The sequence below is a fragment of the Mus pahari genome, chromosome 15, assembly GCF_900095145.1.
Source record: "Mus pahari chromosome 15, PAHARI_EIJ_v1.1, whole genome shotgun sequence".
In the NCBI taxonomy this organism is placed as follows: Eukaryota; Metazoa; Chordata; class Mammalia; order Rodentia; family Muridae; genus Mus; species Mus pahari.
In genome coordinates, this window is record NC_034604.1 from 32,982,153 (window position 1) to 33,002,214 (window position 20,062).

The following is a 20,062-nucleotide window of genomic DNA, read 5'->3' on the forward strand; positions in this document are numbered from 1 at the left end:
GAAGTGACTTATAATATAATTGATAGAAATTTACACAGATTAATCTGACATCCACACCATGTTTACCCAGGATTCCCCACAAGCATTAACCAAACATGCCCAAAAATTCTCTGGGTATGGTCTTTACATGATCTTCTCCCTCAGCAATGCCATCATTTTCCTGACTACACTACCTAATGGAGAGCCTTCTAGTATAAACTGAATAACCCTGAGGACCCAAGGAAAGGATTGTAAGTGTATATTTCTGATGACAGGGTCAGAAGTTTTTGGAGCCTCCAGTACTTAGCTAATATCAGGGGTGTACTAACTTTGCTGTCTCCTGAATCGGCCTTTAGCTCCTGTTTCCAACCTTGCAACGGCCAGATGAGAAGCTGCATAGAGCTGTCCAGCTCCTCTTACTGTAGACTGTCCAGAAGAATTCCAGTGCTGAGCGAAAAGACAGTGAGCTACCTGTTACTTCTTCCTTGTACCACAGACAACACCCACAGTCACCATGCCTGACTGGAGAATGCTCTAAGAAGGGATCTGTGCATGGTACACACAGGATCCAGCCTGTTCCTCAGTTAGTCCGTGAGCAGTTGCTTACATCCAACAGAGCCAAGCACTTACTGGGTTTTATCTCAGGACATCTTTACCAGCTAACATCCTCATCTCAAACACCCATGCTCACATACCTGAAGACATCTTTACACCTTCTCGGGTCAGTAATCTGCCTGGGTTAATCTAACCCTTCAGAAACGTCCTATTAATTCCCCATTTGAGGAAACTAATCCATGGTGAATACATACACGGCCTAACATAAAGTACTGGGTGAATGGTAACAATTTTATTATACACATCATCATCATCTCTGTTTCCTTTTCACATCATACATTGGTAACGAGCAAGAATTAAAATCCCAGAAAGGTACAAAAAAATACCAATTGGTTTATTAGATCCAAAACAGTAAAATGGACATAAAGCCAGTTAGAGCTTCACACCCTCTCCTCCTTGCCACTGTACTTCATCTGCAGTTAAGGTTTCGGAGAGCCACACCTTCCTCCCCTCAGGTTCACTTTGCATAGAAGCAAGAACTGTAGTAGGGGAACCCAGAAGGAAGTCAGAGGTGACCTTAGTACCGTCCAAACTTTCATCTCCAACAGTCTCTGTGTTGGAAGGACAGAAGGAACAAATGAGGGGAAGAGGGGCTGGGGACAGCTACTAGGGCTCATTACCCATAATGTTCCAGAGACTTGTCCATGTCTCATCCCTGATAGGGACAATCATCAGGCTATGAGAGTTTGAGGGAAAGGGGAGTTGATTCTAGAACCACATGTGGTTTCCAAACCCTTCACCAGAGTTAGTAAACACCCTGGGGGTACCCAGTTCAGACCTGGGGGAGCCATACTTTCCTTCCCACCACAGAGGTGACAAGGAACTCTTGAGGACACAGCATACATGCTGCTCTAAATCTCCACATCGCTTTCCTTGTCGTTGTCATGGTCGCCATCATAGAACTCATTAGGTGCTTCTGGCCTGTAAAACAAGGGACAAGAGATTATAAACCCACTCTTCAAGTTCCAGACTCCTCCCAGCACCCTCCTCAGAGCCACTTGTCCATGGGAGTCTTCTCCAAAGCTAGTTCCTCTCCTCTTGCTGGCAGGAACTTACTGCAATCCATGTATTCAATAAATGGAGACTCCTGTGTGCCAGGTACTGCCGTAGGCCTTACCAAAACAGCAGAGAATCAGCTAGACTAGATTTCCATACAACCTCTCAAAGCTTACGTCATGAGACCAGCAATAACAAAGCACATGAATGAATACAATAACATCAAATGGTGGAGTGTTCTACATGAGAAAACTGAGTCTGGTGTGAACAAGAGGGTAACAATGGACCTACAAAATGAGAGACCGTTCTGGTAATGAAAGACCTAAATTCTGTGAAGAAGCTGGTCAGGCAAAGAACTCAGGAAAGTCCCACCAAGCCCCAAGAAAACCAAGTATAGAAATCACAAGGTCCAAGGAAACTGAGCCATTCAAGAATGACAAGGAGGGGGGCTGGTGAGATGGCTCAGCGGGTAAAAGCACCTGACTGCTCTTCCGAAGGTCCGGAGTTCAAATCCCAGCAACCACATGGTGGCTCACAACCATCCGTAACAAGATCTGATGCCCTCTTCTGGAGTGTCTGAAGACAGCTACAGTGTACTTACATATAATAAATAAATAAATCTTTAAAAAAAAAAATGACAAGGAGGCCAGCAATGCTGGGGTGCATGTGGGGAGACAAAAGTAGTTTCAGAAGACAAGATCTGTATGCAGATCTGTATGCAGGGCATGTTTAAACTGTTGCTTCTAAGTTTGAGGAGAAGGAAAGGTGTGAGCTAAGACTTATGCAGGTAAAGTGTCTTAGTAAGAAGGGTTTTACTGCTGTGAACAGACACCGTGACCAAGGTAACTCTTACGAGGTCAACATTTAATTGGGGCTGGCTTACAGGTTCAGAGGTTCAGTCCATAATCATCAAGGTGGGAACATGGTAGCGTCCAGGTAGGCATGGTAGAGGAGGAGCCAAGCATTCTACTTCATCTAAAGGCTGCTAGCAGAATACTGACTTCTAGGCAGCTAGGATGAGGGTCTTATAGCCCACGCCCAGTGACACACCTACTTCAACAGGGCCACACCTTCTAACAGTACCACTCCTTGGGCTGAGCATATACAAACCATCACAGAAAGGTAAGGCTGTAAGACTGAGTAGAAGATTGGCAAGAAGGGATGTACAAGTGAAAGACTGACATGCCATTAAACTACCAGGGGAGGGAAGTGACAGCAACACAGGGCTCAGAAAGTACTCAATACTGGTTTCCTTCTCTTTGAAAACCTTCTCTAAAACAGACCATTAGAAAGTCACTGAAGAGGAGCGAGAGACTAAGGCAGGCAGACAAGGCCATCTCTATCAACTCTAAGAGCCCAGGGTGAAAAGTGAGGAGTCGGTCACTTGGGGTAACTACGGAACCTAGGAAAGTTACTTGTTCTCTTGGAGCACTGGGTTCCTCCTCTCGTCTTCTGAGGATAAGACCCATCTCTTAGGGTTATGCAGAGAGCAGAGTCAGATGTGAACACACTACTATAGAAGAAAAAGCCAAACCCAGACAAAAGGAGAACTTAAAAACAGGTGTTGCCAATGAAGACAATGGCAATCAGTTTCTAGAAGTCAGGCTTTATAGGCTTGTAGACAAATGGTAAAGAAAAGATAATTAGACAGAGCCTGAACCAGATATTTAGATACTTCCTCACCCACGCCAGGGAATGGGGAGGTATCCATGAAAGAGGCAGACTGGACGGTCCCAAGGATCAAGACCAAGTCCAGAGGACAGAAACGGAGGCCAGAATTCTATGACCCAGAATAGACTCTGGAGGAACTGAGAAGTCACCCACAGCTGCAGCAGAGCCAGCTTCAACCTCATGCACAGAAGCACACAGCAACTTGAGTGGTCTCAGTCCTGGAAATGTATCTGGTCCCTACTAAGCCCATCTCTTTCCATCTTGATTTCTTTTGGCTCTTCTGGGTTCTGTTATCCTTTCTCATCATTTTCTAGAAATTTCTTCAAGGATTAACAAGAAAAAGATCTATACTAATCATTCCCTATTTCATTCTAGCTATAAATATTTCAACATAGAGCCAAGAAAGATAAAGATTATTTACACACACACCTCACTCAATGCAACTCAGAAATCTGGAAAAGTGAACTAGACAAATGTAGAGACCCTATAAAAGAGAATGTAGGCAGTGGTCCACTGGTTCACTGCTCAGGACAGAGTAAAATGCTGGCAAATGGAGAGACGGCTCAGCAGTTAGGAACACTTGCTGACATAGCAGAGGATCTGGGTTCTCTTCCCAGCATCCAAAGAGCAGCTCATAACCATCCTTGACTCCAGTTCCAGGAGAGCTGACACCCTATCAGGTACATAACGATGTACATAAATACATGCAAAGTTAAACACCATGCACATAAAATAAATGAATCTAAAAATAAATAAAAGGTCCTTTATTTAAAAAAAAAAAAAAAATGTAAGTAAACCACTAAATTCTTTCTGGAAGATAATTTGGCAGCAAATATAAAAAGTTCTTCTGCATATGTCATTTGCCCTAATGGCAACAGTTATGAAAATTGGACCCACTTGGGCTGGTGAGATGGCTCAGGGGGTAAGAGCACCCAACTGCTCTTCCAAAGGTACAGAGTTCAAATCCCAGCAACCACATGGTGGCTCACAACCATCCTTAACGAGATCTGACTCCCTCTTCTGGGGTGTCTGAGGACAGCTACAGTGTACTTACATATAATAAATAAATAAATCTTAAAAAAAAAAAAAAAAAAAAAAATTGGACCCACTCAAACAAGCATACGAAGATATATACATAGAGGGATTTGTGCCAGTCTTTACTATTTTAGTAGCCACAAAAGAAAGGGAGGGGATGTTGGAGTGGGATAAGAGATAAACATAAATATTCATAAGTGGTAACTGATTACCCTTGTGATCATGTGATCACCACACAATGGAATTATACAACTGAGAAAACACTGATCTACACACACTGACACAGGCAAGCATAACTCCAAACAACATATAGAAAATATCCTTCTACGGATTAACAAAATATGTATAAACAAGCTGGGTAGAGCAGTACATGCCTATAATCCCAGCATTTAGAAACCCAAGGCAGGAGGGTATGTGATTTAAAGACCAGCTTGGTCCACACAAAGGAAACCATGTGTCAAAAACAAAAAACAACAGCAACAAATCAAGAAAAAAAAAAGCTGTATAAATAAAATTCTGAATGTGCACATGTGCATGTAGTATTCTTATAATCTATAGAAAATTATCTATTCAAACAACACATAAATCAAGCCATAAATAACAGTTACTCCCATGGAATAATTCTGGAACTATGTAAACACACCATATTTTGATGCTGTTATTAATATTTTCAAAAAATATGTTGTTTTGTTCTTAAAAGTGTCAAAAAGAGTAGAAGACTCGCAGTCTAAAGGAGACCAGCCAGGGCCAGGTGAACTCGTGCCTTCTCACTTGGAAGCCTCCTCTGCAAGCCTGAGGAAGCACCCGCCCTCCAGCCCCTGCCCCAGACCTGCTGTAGTTCTCCTCGGGACCTCTCTCTTCAGCATCAGCCTCGTCAGTCCTGTCATATGTCAGGAGGTCTGCCGGGACATCATGAATCTGGACACTGGGTGCATGGTTCAGCATCTTTAAGTTTTCAAAGATTGTCTGGCGGATCTGGTCCAGATACTAGTTTAGAAGAAAGAAAGTCAGCAGTGCTGGGGTGATTTCTATAGTATACGAATCCTATCCACCCTCGTCCCTGACCGTCCTGGTCTAAAGAAGTATTTCAAGGTCAGATCCTCAGTTGGTAACTATCCCTCCCCACCAACCCCACGATAAGAGTGACAGTGACAGCCCAGAACTTCCTTCTCTTGCTCTCTCCACTTCCCCCCTCCTGGACCTCTCCCGAGCCCTCCCCCCATTGCTGTGTCCAGCCTTCCCAAGCTGCTAACCTGGCGTGAGTTCTGATTCTCGATGCGGGTGCTGACATCTGGATGGAGTGTGAAATCTGGGGCAAAGTACTCGAAGTATTCTTAGAGATGAGAAGCAATTGGGAGAGGGGATGAACGAGAGTATGGCTGAGACACCAAAGAGTGAATCCCATGGCTTTCTGATCTCCTCTCCGAGCCTGGTCCCCATGTGTAAGAGTATTTGCTCTGCTCTGAGCACAGGGTAGTCTGCAGAGCTCCCAGAAGGTACAATTTCCCTCCAAACAAGGTCATTCTGAGTACCAGTGAGAATGGTGTGGCATCATGAAGTGGACCTTACCACTATAGGGAAGTTCCTCACTAATGGCCTCTTCTACCAGCAGAGATGTTTCATATGTCCTGAAACCAGCAAGCAGAGGGGTTTGGGCTGATGGTGTGGGCTGAAAGGACCACCCACCCCTCCAATTTCAGGAGTCTGTCGTGAACCACAGAGGCATAGAACAGAATACTCACCAGCACCGGGCGACATTTCGGACAGTGTAGCCACCACCTCCCAATACCAGGAGAGGGATATTGAAACTCTTGACATATTCAACACATTCCCTGTTAGAAACAGCAAGAGGGCCAGGTGAATCTAAGACATGTAACCCCAGACATGACTGGAAACACTGGAACAAGACTTGACCAACAATATTTCTCTGTCATATTGCATAGTATAACTCAAAGTCGCAGTCTTTGTGTGTGACTACTCGTATAAATGCGCTAGTCTTCACATGTGTGCCAGTGCATGCGTGTCTGAGGATGTGTGCATGTGTGTTCACACTTCTATACAAGGGCCAGAAGACATCTTCACGTGTTGGCCTAAATGTACTATCTACCTTTTTTTTTTTTTTTTTTTTTTAACCTGGCACTTGCCAAGTAGGCTAAGCTGGCTGGCCACCAAGCCCGATGAATCTTCTGGTCTTTACATCACCAGGCCTGGGATTACAGATCATAAATGGGTGCCACCGGGCCTAGCGTTTTTACATAAGTTCTGGGATCAAACTCGAGTCTTCATGCTGTATAGCAAGCACTTTTACTATGTGCTAGTCACCCCGCCCCCACATGGCTCTGAGCTATATGCTCAACATACAAACACACAAATGAACAAATAAAAATAAACCTTTCAAAAATACTAGCGTACTTTACTGTGTTGTGCCTCAATGAACATTATAAAATAAAGCACACCCTCACTGTCTTGCTTACTACTGTCCACCACACCTGACCTGCTACCCAACTACTCCCATCAGTGTCACTGTTGCCGCCACCACCGCAATGTCTGTTCTAAGCTTCAGGACACACCTTCAAACCCTGTACTTCTCTCCATCAACACATGCCCTGCCCAAATAATGTGAATGGCTTCCTAAGTGGCTGCCCACTACCCACCCTGACCCCAACTCCCACACCAACCCTGTCTTCATTTAGCAGTCAGAACAGTAACTCTCAAGCTCATTGGACCCTGCCATCTCCCTGTTTAAGATCCTTCACCGGTTTTCTATCAGCCACGGAAGACAGGGTCTAAGAGCTCTGCACACTCTCAGCCTCGCCAGCTTATAGCACCTGACTATGTTCTGGCCTTAAAGACTGTGTTTCCTCTTGTCAAGACTGTAATTCTCTTTTACTTAGGTCTTAAGGCTTTGCACTGGCCCTTCACACTGCTTGGGGCAGGATTCTCTGTTCTCCTTTTATGGCTCACACCTTAGCCTTCAGGTCTTCCATTTCACCTTCTCAGAAAACCTTTGCCAAAGCATGCTGTCTACTATACATTCCCAAGTCAGGTGTGGTGACCTGAGCTTGTAATCCCAGGATCTGGAAGGCTCAAGCAGGAGGGTCACAAGTTCAAAGCCAGCCTATACAACACAGTGAGCCCTTAAATAAAACTGTACAATTAAAACGTAGATTCCCTGTTATTACCCTGTCTTATTTTTTCCCCTCATTAGATTTTTGATTGTATGTATGTACGATCTAATATATATGCAATAGTTAATAATGATAACAAAAAAATAAAATACAACTTTAAATAACAACAGAAAGAAGGAAGGCAACGCACCCATGTCCTCGAATGCTGAGATTGAAGCAGCCTAATCGGTCACAGCCCAGGGAGTCGGCGCCACACTGCAAAAGGGAAACCCAAACAGCTACAGTAGCACAAATACTCAGCACATCAGTGTCCTCTAATGTCCTTCCTCACCAACTTAGGGAGCTTATTCTTCTGATCTCCTTCCTGTAGCCCAGGCAAACCCTCGTAGGGAGGTGCTAAGGGGTTACCTGGAGTACGATGCACGTCGGCTGGTAGAAGTCCACCACCTGGCTGATGACTGGCTGGAAAAGGTGCTTGTAACCTGGGAGAGGGCCAAAGGTGGGCAACCTGGCACCCCAAGGGGATGGGGAGACAGGGAACAAAAGGAAAAAGGGGGTTGAGAGAGCATGTAGCCCAGGAAAGGGGCGACCCACAGAACCAACCACTGGTTCTGAACTCCTGGAGGGTGTCACAACTGCCAAGTTAAACACTAGCAACCTTCCTCCCAGAAGAATAAATGAACAAAACGTATACACACATAATATATGTCATACAAATTCCAAGGGTTCATGGTCCCTCTGAAGGCCATTCGTCCTTAAGGAAACCTGGCCCAACAATAGACAATACCAGGCAGAAGAGGTTAATTGAAAGAGAAGAAAAGGGGAGATGAGTGAGCAGGGAGAAGTCATCAGAACTTACTCTGGTCATCAATGCCATCCCGCAAGGGCACATTGAGACAATAGTAGCGGCCACTCTCTGCTCCAACTTCATACATGTCACCTACAGAAAAAGAGCACAGTGACCGTGCACGGGAAGTTCCCTCAACACAGCCGTTCCTCTGTGCCTTCTACCACCTAGGCTCCAGCAACTTGCATTCACTCAATACAGGGTCACGGCTATGTAACTCAGGCTGGCCAGGAACTTGTTACATTACCCAGGCTAGCTTTAAACTCTTAATTCCCCTGTCTCAGCCATCTGATTATTGGTATTATAGGTATGTGTCTCCTTGTCTGGTTCAAAAATTTTTATTTAGCCAGGCATGGTGGCATATGCCTTTAATCCCAGCACTCAAGTGGCAGAGGCCAGCCTGATCTGTAGCAATAGACAAAGAATGAACAAAAAAACTACAATAAATACAACTAGCAGTGAGGACTCTAAGAAAAAGAGGAGGTGAGATACCTATTTGACTTAGTGGAGTGGTCAGAAAAGTTTCTCTGCAAAAAGGACATAATACTTAAGACCAGAAGGCTAAGGAGTCAGTCCTGGCAGAGAGCTGAAGGACAGCCAGGGGCAATGGCACATCCCTGGTATCCCGTAATTCAGTATGATGATTATGGAGGATTCTGTTCAAGGTTAGCTTGGACTACAGTGCAAAACCCTGTCTCAAAACAACAGACACACACACACACACACACACACACAAAGAGCTAACGGTACAAAAAACCCACAGTAATTCTATTCCCTACCTGTTCCAGGAAAGAAGTAATTTCCATACTTGTGGAAGGACACAGTCATGACCCGGTCAGTGAGGTAGAAGGCTTCCTGAACCCCGTCACCATGGTGGATGTCGATATCGATGTAGAGCACCCGAGGGTGGTACCTGGTGTGAGGACAAAACCGTGTTCTGGGGAAGAGGCTTATCATCCAGTCCTCCCCTCCCCAACACAATCTCTGGAATTATTTAGAGTCTGCCTCTGGCCAAGTCACTTGAAACCTCATCCCACCAGCTTCCTCCAGGCTAGAGCCTGGGAAGAAAGGGACCATGCAGAGGGCTGAAATGTGAGTAGGCAGCAGGGACAAGCAGGAAGAAGCATCCCAAAAAGCATCAAGAACTTAGGAGAAACCAGTGGGGAAGGAGGTCAGGGCTGGGCCAAGGCCTGAGAACCTGAATTCCAGTTCCCAAAGTCTCTCCGTCTCCTCTGGCGATACTTACTTAAGCAGTTCCAGGATACCAATTACTATGTCATTGACATAGCAGAAGCCAGAGGCCTGTGGGGAGATGGTTCTATAAACAGAGGAACAATTCTTCTACCCAGCTTCCCCAGCACTGTCATTCAGCCAACATCACCTAGGGTAGCCATGGTTTTCCCCATTGCAACCTCACCTCAAATTTCTTGGCATGATGTAGACCACCGGCCCAGTTGATAGCAATATCACAGATCTGAAAGATAAACACCCATTCAGTCTTTTTCTTGCCCACCACTGAAGCTGGGTTCCAGATCAAGGCTCTATGGTCCTGAATCTGGAAACCCACAGGAAACAGGACCAAGACTTGGTGTTACATCACCTTGTTGTTTAGCTGTGTTGCTCCTTGCAAAGATGCGCCTGTGTAACGGGAGCAGAACTCGAAAAGCCCGGGAAACACTGGGCTGCAGGGCAAAGAGTAGGGTTAACACCCCTCTTGACACTGTCCCCCCTACCCCCACCCAAACTCCAATTACCACTGTCTAAAAGCCCCCTACCCCTTCTCCACACCTGAGCCATTCACAGACCTATTCAACAAAGGTTTCAGACCAAATCTTGTGCCAAACCTTGTTGCAAAGCATGATACAGGAAGCAGAAAAATGTCTACCTGCCAGGGAGTTTGTACTCAACCTGGGAAACAAAGCAAACAGCTTCTTGGGTATACAAGAAGTGTGAGGGAGCTAGCTGAAGGAGGAGGCTGGTTCATCACAGAGGTGTCTATGTGTGTCACACATTGTCATGATGTGCAATGATATTCTTTTCAGCTACACTTTTTTTTTTTTTTGAGACAGGGTGTATCCTTGGATGTCCTAGAACTCACTACTCACTCTGTAGACCAGGATGGCCTCAAACCTGCCTCTGCCTCTGCTAGGATTAAAGCCATTCACCACCACTGCCTGGCTAACAGTTGCACACTTTAAAGAAAGAACTGCATTCCTATTTATGTGAAACACTAACAATGAGACAACTAACTGAAAGCCGTCCACTCACTGTCAGCACAGTAAGCCACATGTCAACTATATCAATTACCACCTCCATACTGTACGATCCCACTGATGTAACAGTTGAGAAAAGACAAAATACAAGGATAGCGATCAGATCAACAGTTGCTGGGAGCTAAGGTGAAGAGAAGGGATTGACTAGATTTGTAGAGTAAAAGAAATATTCAGTACCCTAGTACACTGTATCAAAACTCACAGAAGCATGACACCACGGAGCTGGGAAGACAGCCCGGTCAGTTAAAGTGATTGTGTCACAAGCAGGAGGACATGAGTTGGTCCCAAGAACCCATGTAAAAAGGTCAAGTCTAGTTTATGCTTCTAATCCCAGCCGTGGGGAGGCAGCTCTAAGGTGGTGGCTGGCTAGTTCCAGGCCACTGAGAGACCTTGTTTAAAAAACCAAGGTGGCAGCCAGATGGTGGTGGCAAATGCCTTTATTCTCAGCATTCAAGGAGACAGAGGCAGGCATCTCTGTGAGTTTGAGGCCAGCCTGGTCTACAGAGAGAGTTCCAGGATAGTGTGGACACTGAGAAACCCTGTCTCAGAAACAAAAACAAAATGGAACAAAAAAATCAAGGTGCCTAGGTGTGGTAGAACATGACTTTAATCCCAGCAGTCTGGAGGCAGGTAGATCTCTAGAGGTTCAAGGCTAGCCAGCCGACCTAGTCTACATAGCAAGTCCCAGAATAGCTAGAGCTACAGAAATACAACATCAAACATAACAACAGAAACATAAATAGGGTGGACAGCATTTGAGACACCCAACAGTTGCCCTCTGGCCTCCACAAACACACACCTTCATAGTCCTCATGTAGGAGTGCACACACACACACACACACACACACACACACACACACACGCATGCACACGCACGCACACGCACATACACACACTAACAGGATACCTTAAAAAGATGAATTAGACTAAAAAAATGGTTCAGCAATTAAAAGCTCTCCCAGGAAACCCAAACTGTATTCTTGGTACTCACATCAGACAACTTATAACCACCTATAACTCCAGTTCCAAGGGATCCAAAATCCTCTTGTGGCTTTCATGAGTACTCTCATACATATGGTATGTCATCACTCACACAGATATATACAAACTCATAAATAAAAATAAATCTTTTTTTAAAGTAAAATTACTGTATATAAATTATATTTTAAATAGTAACTGGAGAGATGACTTGCCGTTAACAGCGCTTGTTGCTTTTTCAGAAGACCTGAGTTCAGTTCCCAACGCCTACCTGCTGGCTCACAACCATCTGCAAACTTAGTTCCTAAAGATCCAACTGGCCACATGTAGGAAGGCAAAGCATTCATATATAAAATAAAACTTAAAGAAATTAATATTTTAACTATATCGAGCTTAAATCTTTAAAGACAGTAGTACAGCATGCACATATCCAGTCCCAAGGTGCCACAAGAGAAAAATCCCTAGTCTTAGGTCTCTGAGAAACTAGTGCAGCCTACAGTATTGACCATGTACAGAAATAGGATTAGGTAGAGTAGCGCAGTGTAAGAGTGCTTGCCTAGCATGCACAAGGCCTTGGTTTCAATTCCCAGGACTTCAAAAACAAACAAACAAAAGTACAGGGATTATCCAGTTTTTCAAAGGATTTAAAAAGAATTTGTGTTTGATAAGGAGAAAGCTAAGCAAACTTGAGAAAAATAAGAACGTAATTATAAATTCTAAGAAAAACAAAAAGTTATACAGAAAAATAGATTAAATAATAGTTGTACTATTTGGCAGCTTAGCTATAATAATGTAAGCACAGATGGGTAGTAGTTGCATATCCTCTTAATTCCAGCACTTGGAAGGCAGAGGCAGGCAGATCTCTGTGAGGTCTACAGAATGAGTTCTAGGACAGCCGGGGCTAAATAGAAATGCTGTCTCACAAAACCCAGAAAAAAATTTTTAATTAATTAATTAATACTGTAAGCATAGAAGACTGATTAATTTTAAAATGTAAAGATTGGGAATGGTGGCAGACATCTTTCATTCCAGAATTCAGGGCCAGAGGTAGGAAAATCTGTGAGTTTGCAGCTAGGATGTCTCTAGAGAGTTCCAGGCCAGTCAAGGCTACCCAGGGAGACCATGTTTCAAAAATAAAATAAAATAAAGTAAAATAAAATAAAATAAGATGTTAAGGCTAAATGGAGTAGCTCACACCTATAATCATAGCATTCTCAAGTTAGACAAAGAAGATCAGGAATTTAAAGTCATCCTTGGCTACACAATCTAGGTTCCAGAAGCTCTGACCATAAATAAATAAATAAATAATAAGCAAACATAAACCCAAGGGGGTGTCAAGATGTCCTAGCAGATGGGGACACTCACCATAAAGATGACCAATGACCTGGATTTAATCTGTGGAACTCATAGGGAGATCTGTTCCCACAGGCTGTCCCTCTGACCTCTAGCCAAGTACCACCCCTCCAAAAATAAGTGAACAAATAAATGAGAAAATAAACTTCCCAGTAAATAAATATGTTGATAATATAAACTGTGATATCACCGCATTATGAACTGGGACAAAAGGGGAGCGCACTGAGGTAGTATGGGAAAATGAGTTGCTCATACCACCACACCAATGGCTTACTAGACAACACCAAGTACTTATAAAGAAACAGCAGTAAGAGATAATACAATAGAGAAGTATGATTATAAACCCAGAGTGAGAAGGCAGACAACCTATGTTCATCCATGTAGTTGGTGGTTGTGATACTGGGCAGTGAGCTATGCCTCAGAGTGCTTATCTGTACAAAGGAGACTATAGTAAGTCCTGTTTAATAAGGGGTTGAGAAAATGGCTATAGAGCATTTAAAACAGTACCTAAAGCATAGTAGGTATTATCTAAATAGAACAGATGGTAGGAGGAGTTGCAATAGTAAAGTAATTTTATTATTTTTAAATGTAAAGATAAACACCATAGCAAGGCACGATGGTGCACAGCTTTAATCCTAGCACATGGAAGGCAGAAGCAGATGGATCTTTAAGTTTGAGACCAGCCTGGTCTACAGAGCTAATTCCAAGACAACTAAGGCTACATACAAAAACCCTATCTCAGAAAATACACAAACAAATAACTGAAATAAACACAAGAGAAATAGGTAAAAGTAAAATGGAAAGAGAGATTAATAGATGGAATAGGTCTGAAATTGTTTTTCCCCAAAATTATAATTTGGCTATGAATATTAGATTACTTATTTTTAAATTACAATTTACCTAGGCTGGTGTGGAACCTACTATTGTAGACCAGACTAGCCTCAAATGATGGCAAGCTTCCTGCCCCAGGCTTCTCAGCTGGGATTAATAGGTGCTATCCATCACATTGGGAAGCTATTTGAAATTAATTTTAAAACAGGAGAAAGGAAGAAAAAAAAAAATCTCTGATTCTCCTCTGAAACACAGAACCCATATAAGCACAGCTATAGTTTACATCTGCTGGACTGGCTGAGGGATCTCAAATGACCAGAGGGAACGCTCCCTTACTTCCCACGTTTACAGGGCTCCAGCTGCATCCTAAGAGCTGACCCTGCAGTCTCAGACCTGGAAACCAAACTGGGAAAAAAACAACAGAAATGAATTTTTAAAAAGAAGAAGAGGAGGAGGAGGAAGAAGAAGAGGATGAAGAGGAGGAGGAGGAGGAGGAGGAGGAGGGACTGGGCAGTGGTGCCATACGCCTTTGATCCAAGTATTCAGGAGACAGAGGCAGACAGATCTCTGTGAGTTCGAGGCCAACCTTGACTACAGAGTAAGTTCCAGGACAGACAGAGCTACCCAGAGAAACTCTTGTCTCAAAAAACCAAGACAAGAGAAAAAAAAAAGAAAAGAAACTGTCCAAGACAGTATGTGACTCGACACCAAATGTGCAGCACACCGAGTAAGGGGCAGAACTCTTCAGGCCAACACTGTCAAGAAAAGCTCTATGCAGGGGCTAGAGAGATGGCTCAGTGGTTAAGAGCACTGACTGCTCTTCCAAAGGTCCTGAGTTCAAATCCCAGCAACCATATGGTGGCTCACAACCACCCGTAATGAAATCTGATGCCTTCTTCTGGTGTGTCTGAAGGCAGCTACAGTGTACTTAAGGTATAATAAATAAATCTTTAAAAAAAAAAAAAAGAAAAAGAAAAAAGGAAAAGCTCTATGCAAAGCCAAGCAGTGAGACACACCTGGAATTCCAGCACTGAGGGGCTGAAGTGGGAAACCCAGCAGTTCACTGATAACACAGGCTCCATAAAAAGATCTTGTCTCATAAAAAACAAAAGAAGACCAGGAAACAAGGCGGGAGGGGCCGTCTATGGATATGACTCAGCAGTTAAGGTACTTGTTACTCTCCTAGAGGATCTGCACTCAGTGCCAGCACCCACATTAGAAGACACACAACCACCTGTAACTCTTCCACTGGGGATTCCAGTGACCTCTTCTGGCCTCTATAAGTATCAACACATGGGAGGTGCGCGTGTGGCGCGTGTGCACACACACACACACACACACACACACACACAAAGTAAAATTGTTTTCAAAGAAAAGGGAAGTGGGGAACTGCTTGGAAGTGGTGTGTGGGAGCGGAGAAGGCTATAAAGAAGCTGTGAGGAGAGCTGAGAGCACTTCCTCTGTGGGAGTGAGGTATCAGGAGGGAAGGTGCTCAGGGCAGCTTACAGAGCTTGCCTTTATCCTACAGCCAAGACCACTCCATCAGTCGGCTCTCTCAGTAAAACTGATTAGGAAATCTGCTTACAAACCTGGGCTCTGAGCCAGATGTGGTGGAAGAAGACCAAAACTCAGAGGCTGTGGCAGATTCTGTTCTAGTCTGCTTTCAGAACTACGAGTTCAAGGCCAGCCTGGGGCTGTGTGGCATGACTTTATCTCAAAACAAACAAGAAACCTAGGTTCCGGATCTGAGTCCTACTACATCCACTCATCAGTTAGGTGACTCAAGCTACACTACCAAATTTCCCCATACCTCCATTTACTTAGGTGTAACACCAGGAAAAAGGCTATTACAGTCCAGTGTTGCTATGAGAATTGACTAGATGCAACCCTCAGCATCGTGCATAATAGGGTTGGGACTCAACAAACAGGATTGTAGGAAACAACATGGAGGATGAACAACCTCATTTCTTCAAGAAATAAATTCAAAGGAGAGAGAGAAAAGACACAGAGTAAGTCTCAGGAGACCATAGGAATTCAAACATTGTTTGGATCCTGATTTAAATAAAATGCATCATGCACACATACAGAGAGAGAGAGAGAGAGAGAGAGAGACCAGAGACAGAGAGACAGAGACAGAGACAGAGACAGAGAGAAATGGGCATATTTAAATACTGATTGCATTTTTCATTAAAGAAAAACATTTAATATTTTAGGTCTGATACTGATATTTTTAAAAGTATCACTTAGAGATACATAATAAAATGTTTATAAATAAACGTATGTGGCATCTGGGATTTGTTTTAAAATCATGTGATACAAGGGGCTACCAATGACTTAAGACTGCCCAGGTATGGAAGAGTGTGCCAGAATCACAGACAGCAGGATTCCAAGTTCAAGGACAGCATTTACTAACTAGTGAGGCCTTGTCTCACCAGAAATAAAGAAGACCAGTCATTCACGCTAAGTGTTGAAGCCGGTAAGGAATGTACTCAGATTCACTATTCTACTCTGCTTTCAGAAATGTTGGATTTTCCCTAATGATAACTTTAAACAATGTCCTCTATGCTGCGGCATGTTTTAATCACAGAACTGAAGAGGCAGGCGAATCTCTGTTAAGTTTGAAGCCAGCCTGGTCTATATAGGGAGTTCCAGATCAGCCAGGGCTGGATGTGAGGTCCCTGTCTCACAGGTAAATAAATAAGAAAATAAGGGTTAGAGAGATGGCTCAGTGGTTAAAGGCACCTACTGTTCATCTTAGAGGATGCAAGTTCAATTCCCAGAACCACATGGCAGCTCATAGTTCCAAAGAACGACCTCTTCTGACCTCCTTGGTCAGCAGGCAAACACATGTACACATATATACTTTCAAGTAAAACACTCATACACATGGAATAAAATAAATTATTAAAAAAAAGAAAAGAAAACAAACAGTACTGAGTTTTCCATAACTATTGCTTATTAGTTTTTGATTTTTTTTAAATTAAATAAATGTATTTATTTATGTATATAAGTGTTCTATTTGTATGTCTGCCTGCATGCCAAAAGAGGGCATCAGATCCCATTACAGAAGGTTGTGAGCCATGTCATGTCAAATCATTCCCTGGCTTTAATGACCTTAATCAACTATAGGAACAAAACCACTGATTTAATACATAGCTGTTTACTTTAAATACAAACAAACAGAACAAAAACAGGGTCTCACCAAATAGTGTAGGCTGGCCCTGAACTAGCAACTTTCTTGCATCTGCCTCTTAAGTGCCAAGATTACAGATGGGAGGCACCTCAGGCTTTGTGCTTTTAAAAGGCCCCACCCACCTCCTTAGTCTACTCTCAGCTCACTCTCCTATCCATTTTCTGGATGGCCTTTCTGGTACTCCTCAGAGAAGTCATATTCCACCCTACCACAGCCCTTAAGCACACGCTGTCCCCTCCTACCCACAGTTCTCCCCTCTCCCTCCAGCCATCTTTCAGACCCTAACTCAATCTCTACCATTTCATCTCAGACCAGTCCTACTCTGAGGCTAGATAACTAACTCTTCCAAGTCCACACGCTCAGTCGTGGGCTTCTTCACGGGGCTTAGCAAAGGGAGAATAGTAAACCTTCGTCATTTTCCCTCACCATCGTATCCCTCACTTAGCCCAGCTAAGACAGAACAAATGATTAGCAGGCATTCACCGAACAAATAAACGAATGAACAAATTCACTGACTCCTCCATGAAGACCCCAGCCTCCCAGTGATTGACAGCCCCATCCTGCCCTCACCAGTCGTCACCCACGTTGAAGGCATTAAGGCTCTTGGTGAAACCCTGCATATTGGTGGGGCTGACTCTCTGCAGGAAGTCGATGTAATCCTCAGAATGGAAGCGGCACATGTCGTGCTGGGAGGCCTGGTAAGGCTTGAAGACCTGGGGACACAAAAGGGAAGCAGTTACCTGAGTACTGCCTAGGTGCTAGCCCTAATCTTGCCCTTGAAAGCAGGATGCCTAGAGACCAGAAGTTCCTCTCCAGTGAACTAGCCAAAACAGGATCAGCCCTAGAAGTTGCCCGTGGTTGACCAACTAGATAAGACCTTATTTAATTATAATCCCGCCTAAATGCTGAATGACCTTTCCAATACCACGACGGGTGACGACTGCCATGGAAACAAGTGGAAACCAAAAAAGGAGAGAAAGGGGTTGGTTTCTGAATTCCCAGAAAATTTCTGCTCAGTCTCAGGGAAAAAAAAAAAAAAAAAAAAAAGAATATGGCTTTTCTTTATCAGCAATCTCTTTCTCTCCCCTCATTTTTTACTCTGTATCTACAAATTCTTTTTTAATTAGAACATTTTATCACATTATTTATTTACTCTTTGTGTGTGTGTGTGTGTGTGTGTGTGTGTGTGTAGGGTAGGTGAAGTCAGGGCATCAGTTCTCTCCTTTCATCATTGGGGTTCAGAGTTCAGACTTGAGCCATCATCAAACCTGGAGGTAGGCACCTTCACCCACTGAACCATCACTGCAACCCACTTGATTTCTATAACCTGTTGATCCATGTGAGTTGAGACGTTATCTCAGGAGAACAAAAGTCCCTTTCACTGCTCCTTTGACACATGGTCTTATTACTGCCTCCTCACAATGCCAGGAAGGGGAAAAAAAAAAAAAAAAAAGACTCAGTTTGGAAGTTTGGACAAAAAACCTGGCAACGATCAGGCAGTGCTCTGCCAGTCACCAGGCTGACACCACTCAGAGTGACCCCAGCCCTGGACACTGTCCAACGCAATCTTCCTACCCCCTAGTCCTTGTCATTCTATAGCAACTCGATGAGCGAAGAAGAGAGGCCACCTACCAGGCAAGCTACTTTTATCAAGACCCCTGAAGATCACTTGTCTCCCTCCTCCCTTTGGCCCAGTCTCATCTACCCTCTCAGCCTTGGCTCCTGGCCTACTAGCCCTGTTCCTAGTCCCTGCCCTCCCAGGCCTGGTTCCTTCTGCTCTTATCTCCTCTCCTAAACTCAGATTCTGCTCCTTTCTCTGGGTTTTTCACTGTGGGGTAAAATATGTGAGCTTTATGACAACCTAACTGAAACCCAAAGTCCTAAACCAAAGATTTATTATCCTTGGTTGGGGGAGAGGTGGAGGTTCAAACAATGCTTTGAAAATTGGAAGAAAAAAAAAAAAACACTTTTTTTTTCTCTTCTAGAAAATGCATAAAAGACCACACAGATGATCTCAGGGGAGTCACAGACTTGCACTAAGATCACCTCAGTCTTTTCTCCTCCCAAACCACTGCCTGGGCCTCAACACACTGATCACAGGTTGACCGCCTTCATGGTGAACAAGGGTCAGACTTGCTATTTTCCCATTTCACAGCTATAAATTCCGAGTACCTGCATAACGGAACTGAACCATAAAGACAGAGACATTCTATGTTAAAAAGCAAATCCCCAGGACATCTTCTCTACACACATACACCACTAAGGGTGCAGAGTTGTCCCCAAGAGTTGTTCTAGCTCCTAGCAGGTAAATGGGCAGAGGAGAAGGAGCAGGAATTATGGGGAGAATATATTCCCAACCCTCCTCCTCAGTCCTGAACCACTATCCACCTTACAATGCAGAGGGGTTAGAGGCGTACTACAGTAGCCGAACACTGGATTCAACCCACCAACACGTAAATAAAATAAAATGATGCGGTGAAGAAGCATACCTGTCTTCAAAGTGTCCCCTAATGCTGGGCCAAAGACTGATCTGTCCCCAAGTTAAAAGGGAGTTCCACCTAAGGTCAAAAATCTATCTCCCATTTAGTCGGGGGTGTTTCACTACCACCACCACCGCCCTGCACATACGGAAGGTTTCTGGTGCCCTCTATCCTGCTCCCCTCTCCTCTAGAGGTAGGTTGCACCTGGCAAGTCCAGCCCCCCTAATCTAAGGCCGCAGCTCGCTCCCAGGCCCAAACCCCTACAGAAGCGCCAAGACTCACGATCATCTTCTTATAGAGACCATAATGCAGGACTAGGCTATGAGTCAAAGCCAGACGATGAGGTTTCATTGGGTGTCCAGCTCCTGAGGGTGGGAAGAAAAGAGTTGGTCAGTCCCTTCCCCTAGAGTTGCAGCCCTTGCGGCAGAACCTCTCCTCCCGCACAACCTGAGCCCCACCGTAGTGGAAGTTGCCCACATCGGGGTCGTAGAAATACGCCACGGTCTTGGCCATGGTGCTGGGGGGACCAGGCCCCGAGCCTCAGCCGCCCGCCGCTGGACGCCAGCCCCACCCCCGCCGTGCGTGCTGCGCAAGCACGCAGCCTACCACTGCAGAACAGGAGACCTCGACCCCGCCTTCCAAGGTTCCGCTTAGGCCACGCCCCTTTCGGGAGTTCCGTCCCT

At 44.4% G+C, this 20,062-nt stretch overlaps 1 protein-coding gene across 1 annotated transcript; it reads right to left on the reverse strand.

The window, feature by feature from the left end:
- Positions 1-811: 811 nt before the first annotated feature.
- Positions 812-19,985, reverse strand: Hdac3 (histone deacetylase 3). Its single transcript, XM_021215071.1, has 15 exons — positions 19,838-19,985; positions 19,662-19,744; positions 17,470-17,612; positions 9,872-9,953; positions 9,689-9,745; positions 9,518-9,573; positions 9,051-9,184; positions 8,284-8,364; positions 7,833-7,906; positions 7,615-7,679; positions 6,039-6,128; positions 5,866-5,924; positions 5,550-5,629; positions 5,126-5,283; positions 812-1,515 (listed from the first exon to the last, which is right to left on the reverse strand). The coding sequence occupies exons 1-15, from the start codon at positions 19,890-19,892 to the stop codon at positions 1,446-1,448; spliced, it is 1,287 nt and encodes a 428-aa protein (XP_021070730.1). The 5' UTR covers positions 19,893-19,985; the 3' UTR covers positions 812-1,445.
- Positions 19,986-20,062: the final 77 nt, after the last annotated feature.

Coding starts and splice junctions, on each gene's coding strand:
- Hdac3 (XM_021215071.1), bottom strand. CDS start 19,892: ATGGCCAAGACCGTGGCGTATTTCTACGACCCCGATGTGGGCAACTTC. Junction 5,630..5,865: donor TGAGGAACTTCCCTATAGTG/GTAAGGTCCACT, acceptor CTCATCTCTAAG/AATACTTCGAGTACTTTGCC. Junction 1,516..5,125: donor CCCGAGGAGAACTACAGCAG/GTCTGGGGCAGG, acceptor CTTGTTTTACAG/GCCAGAAGCACCTAATGAGT.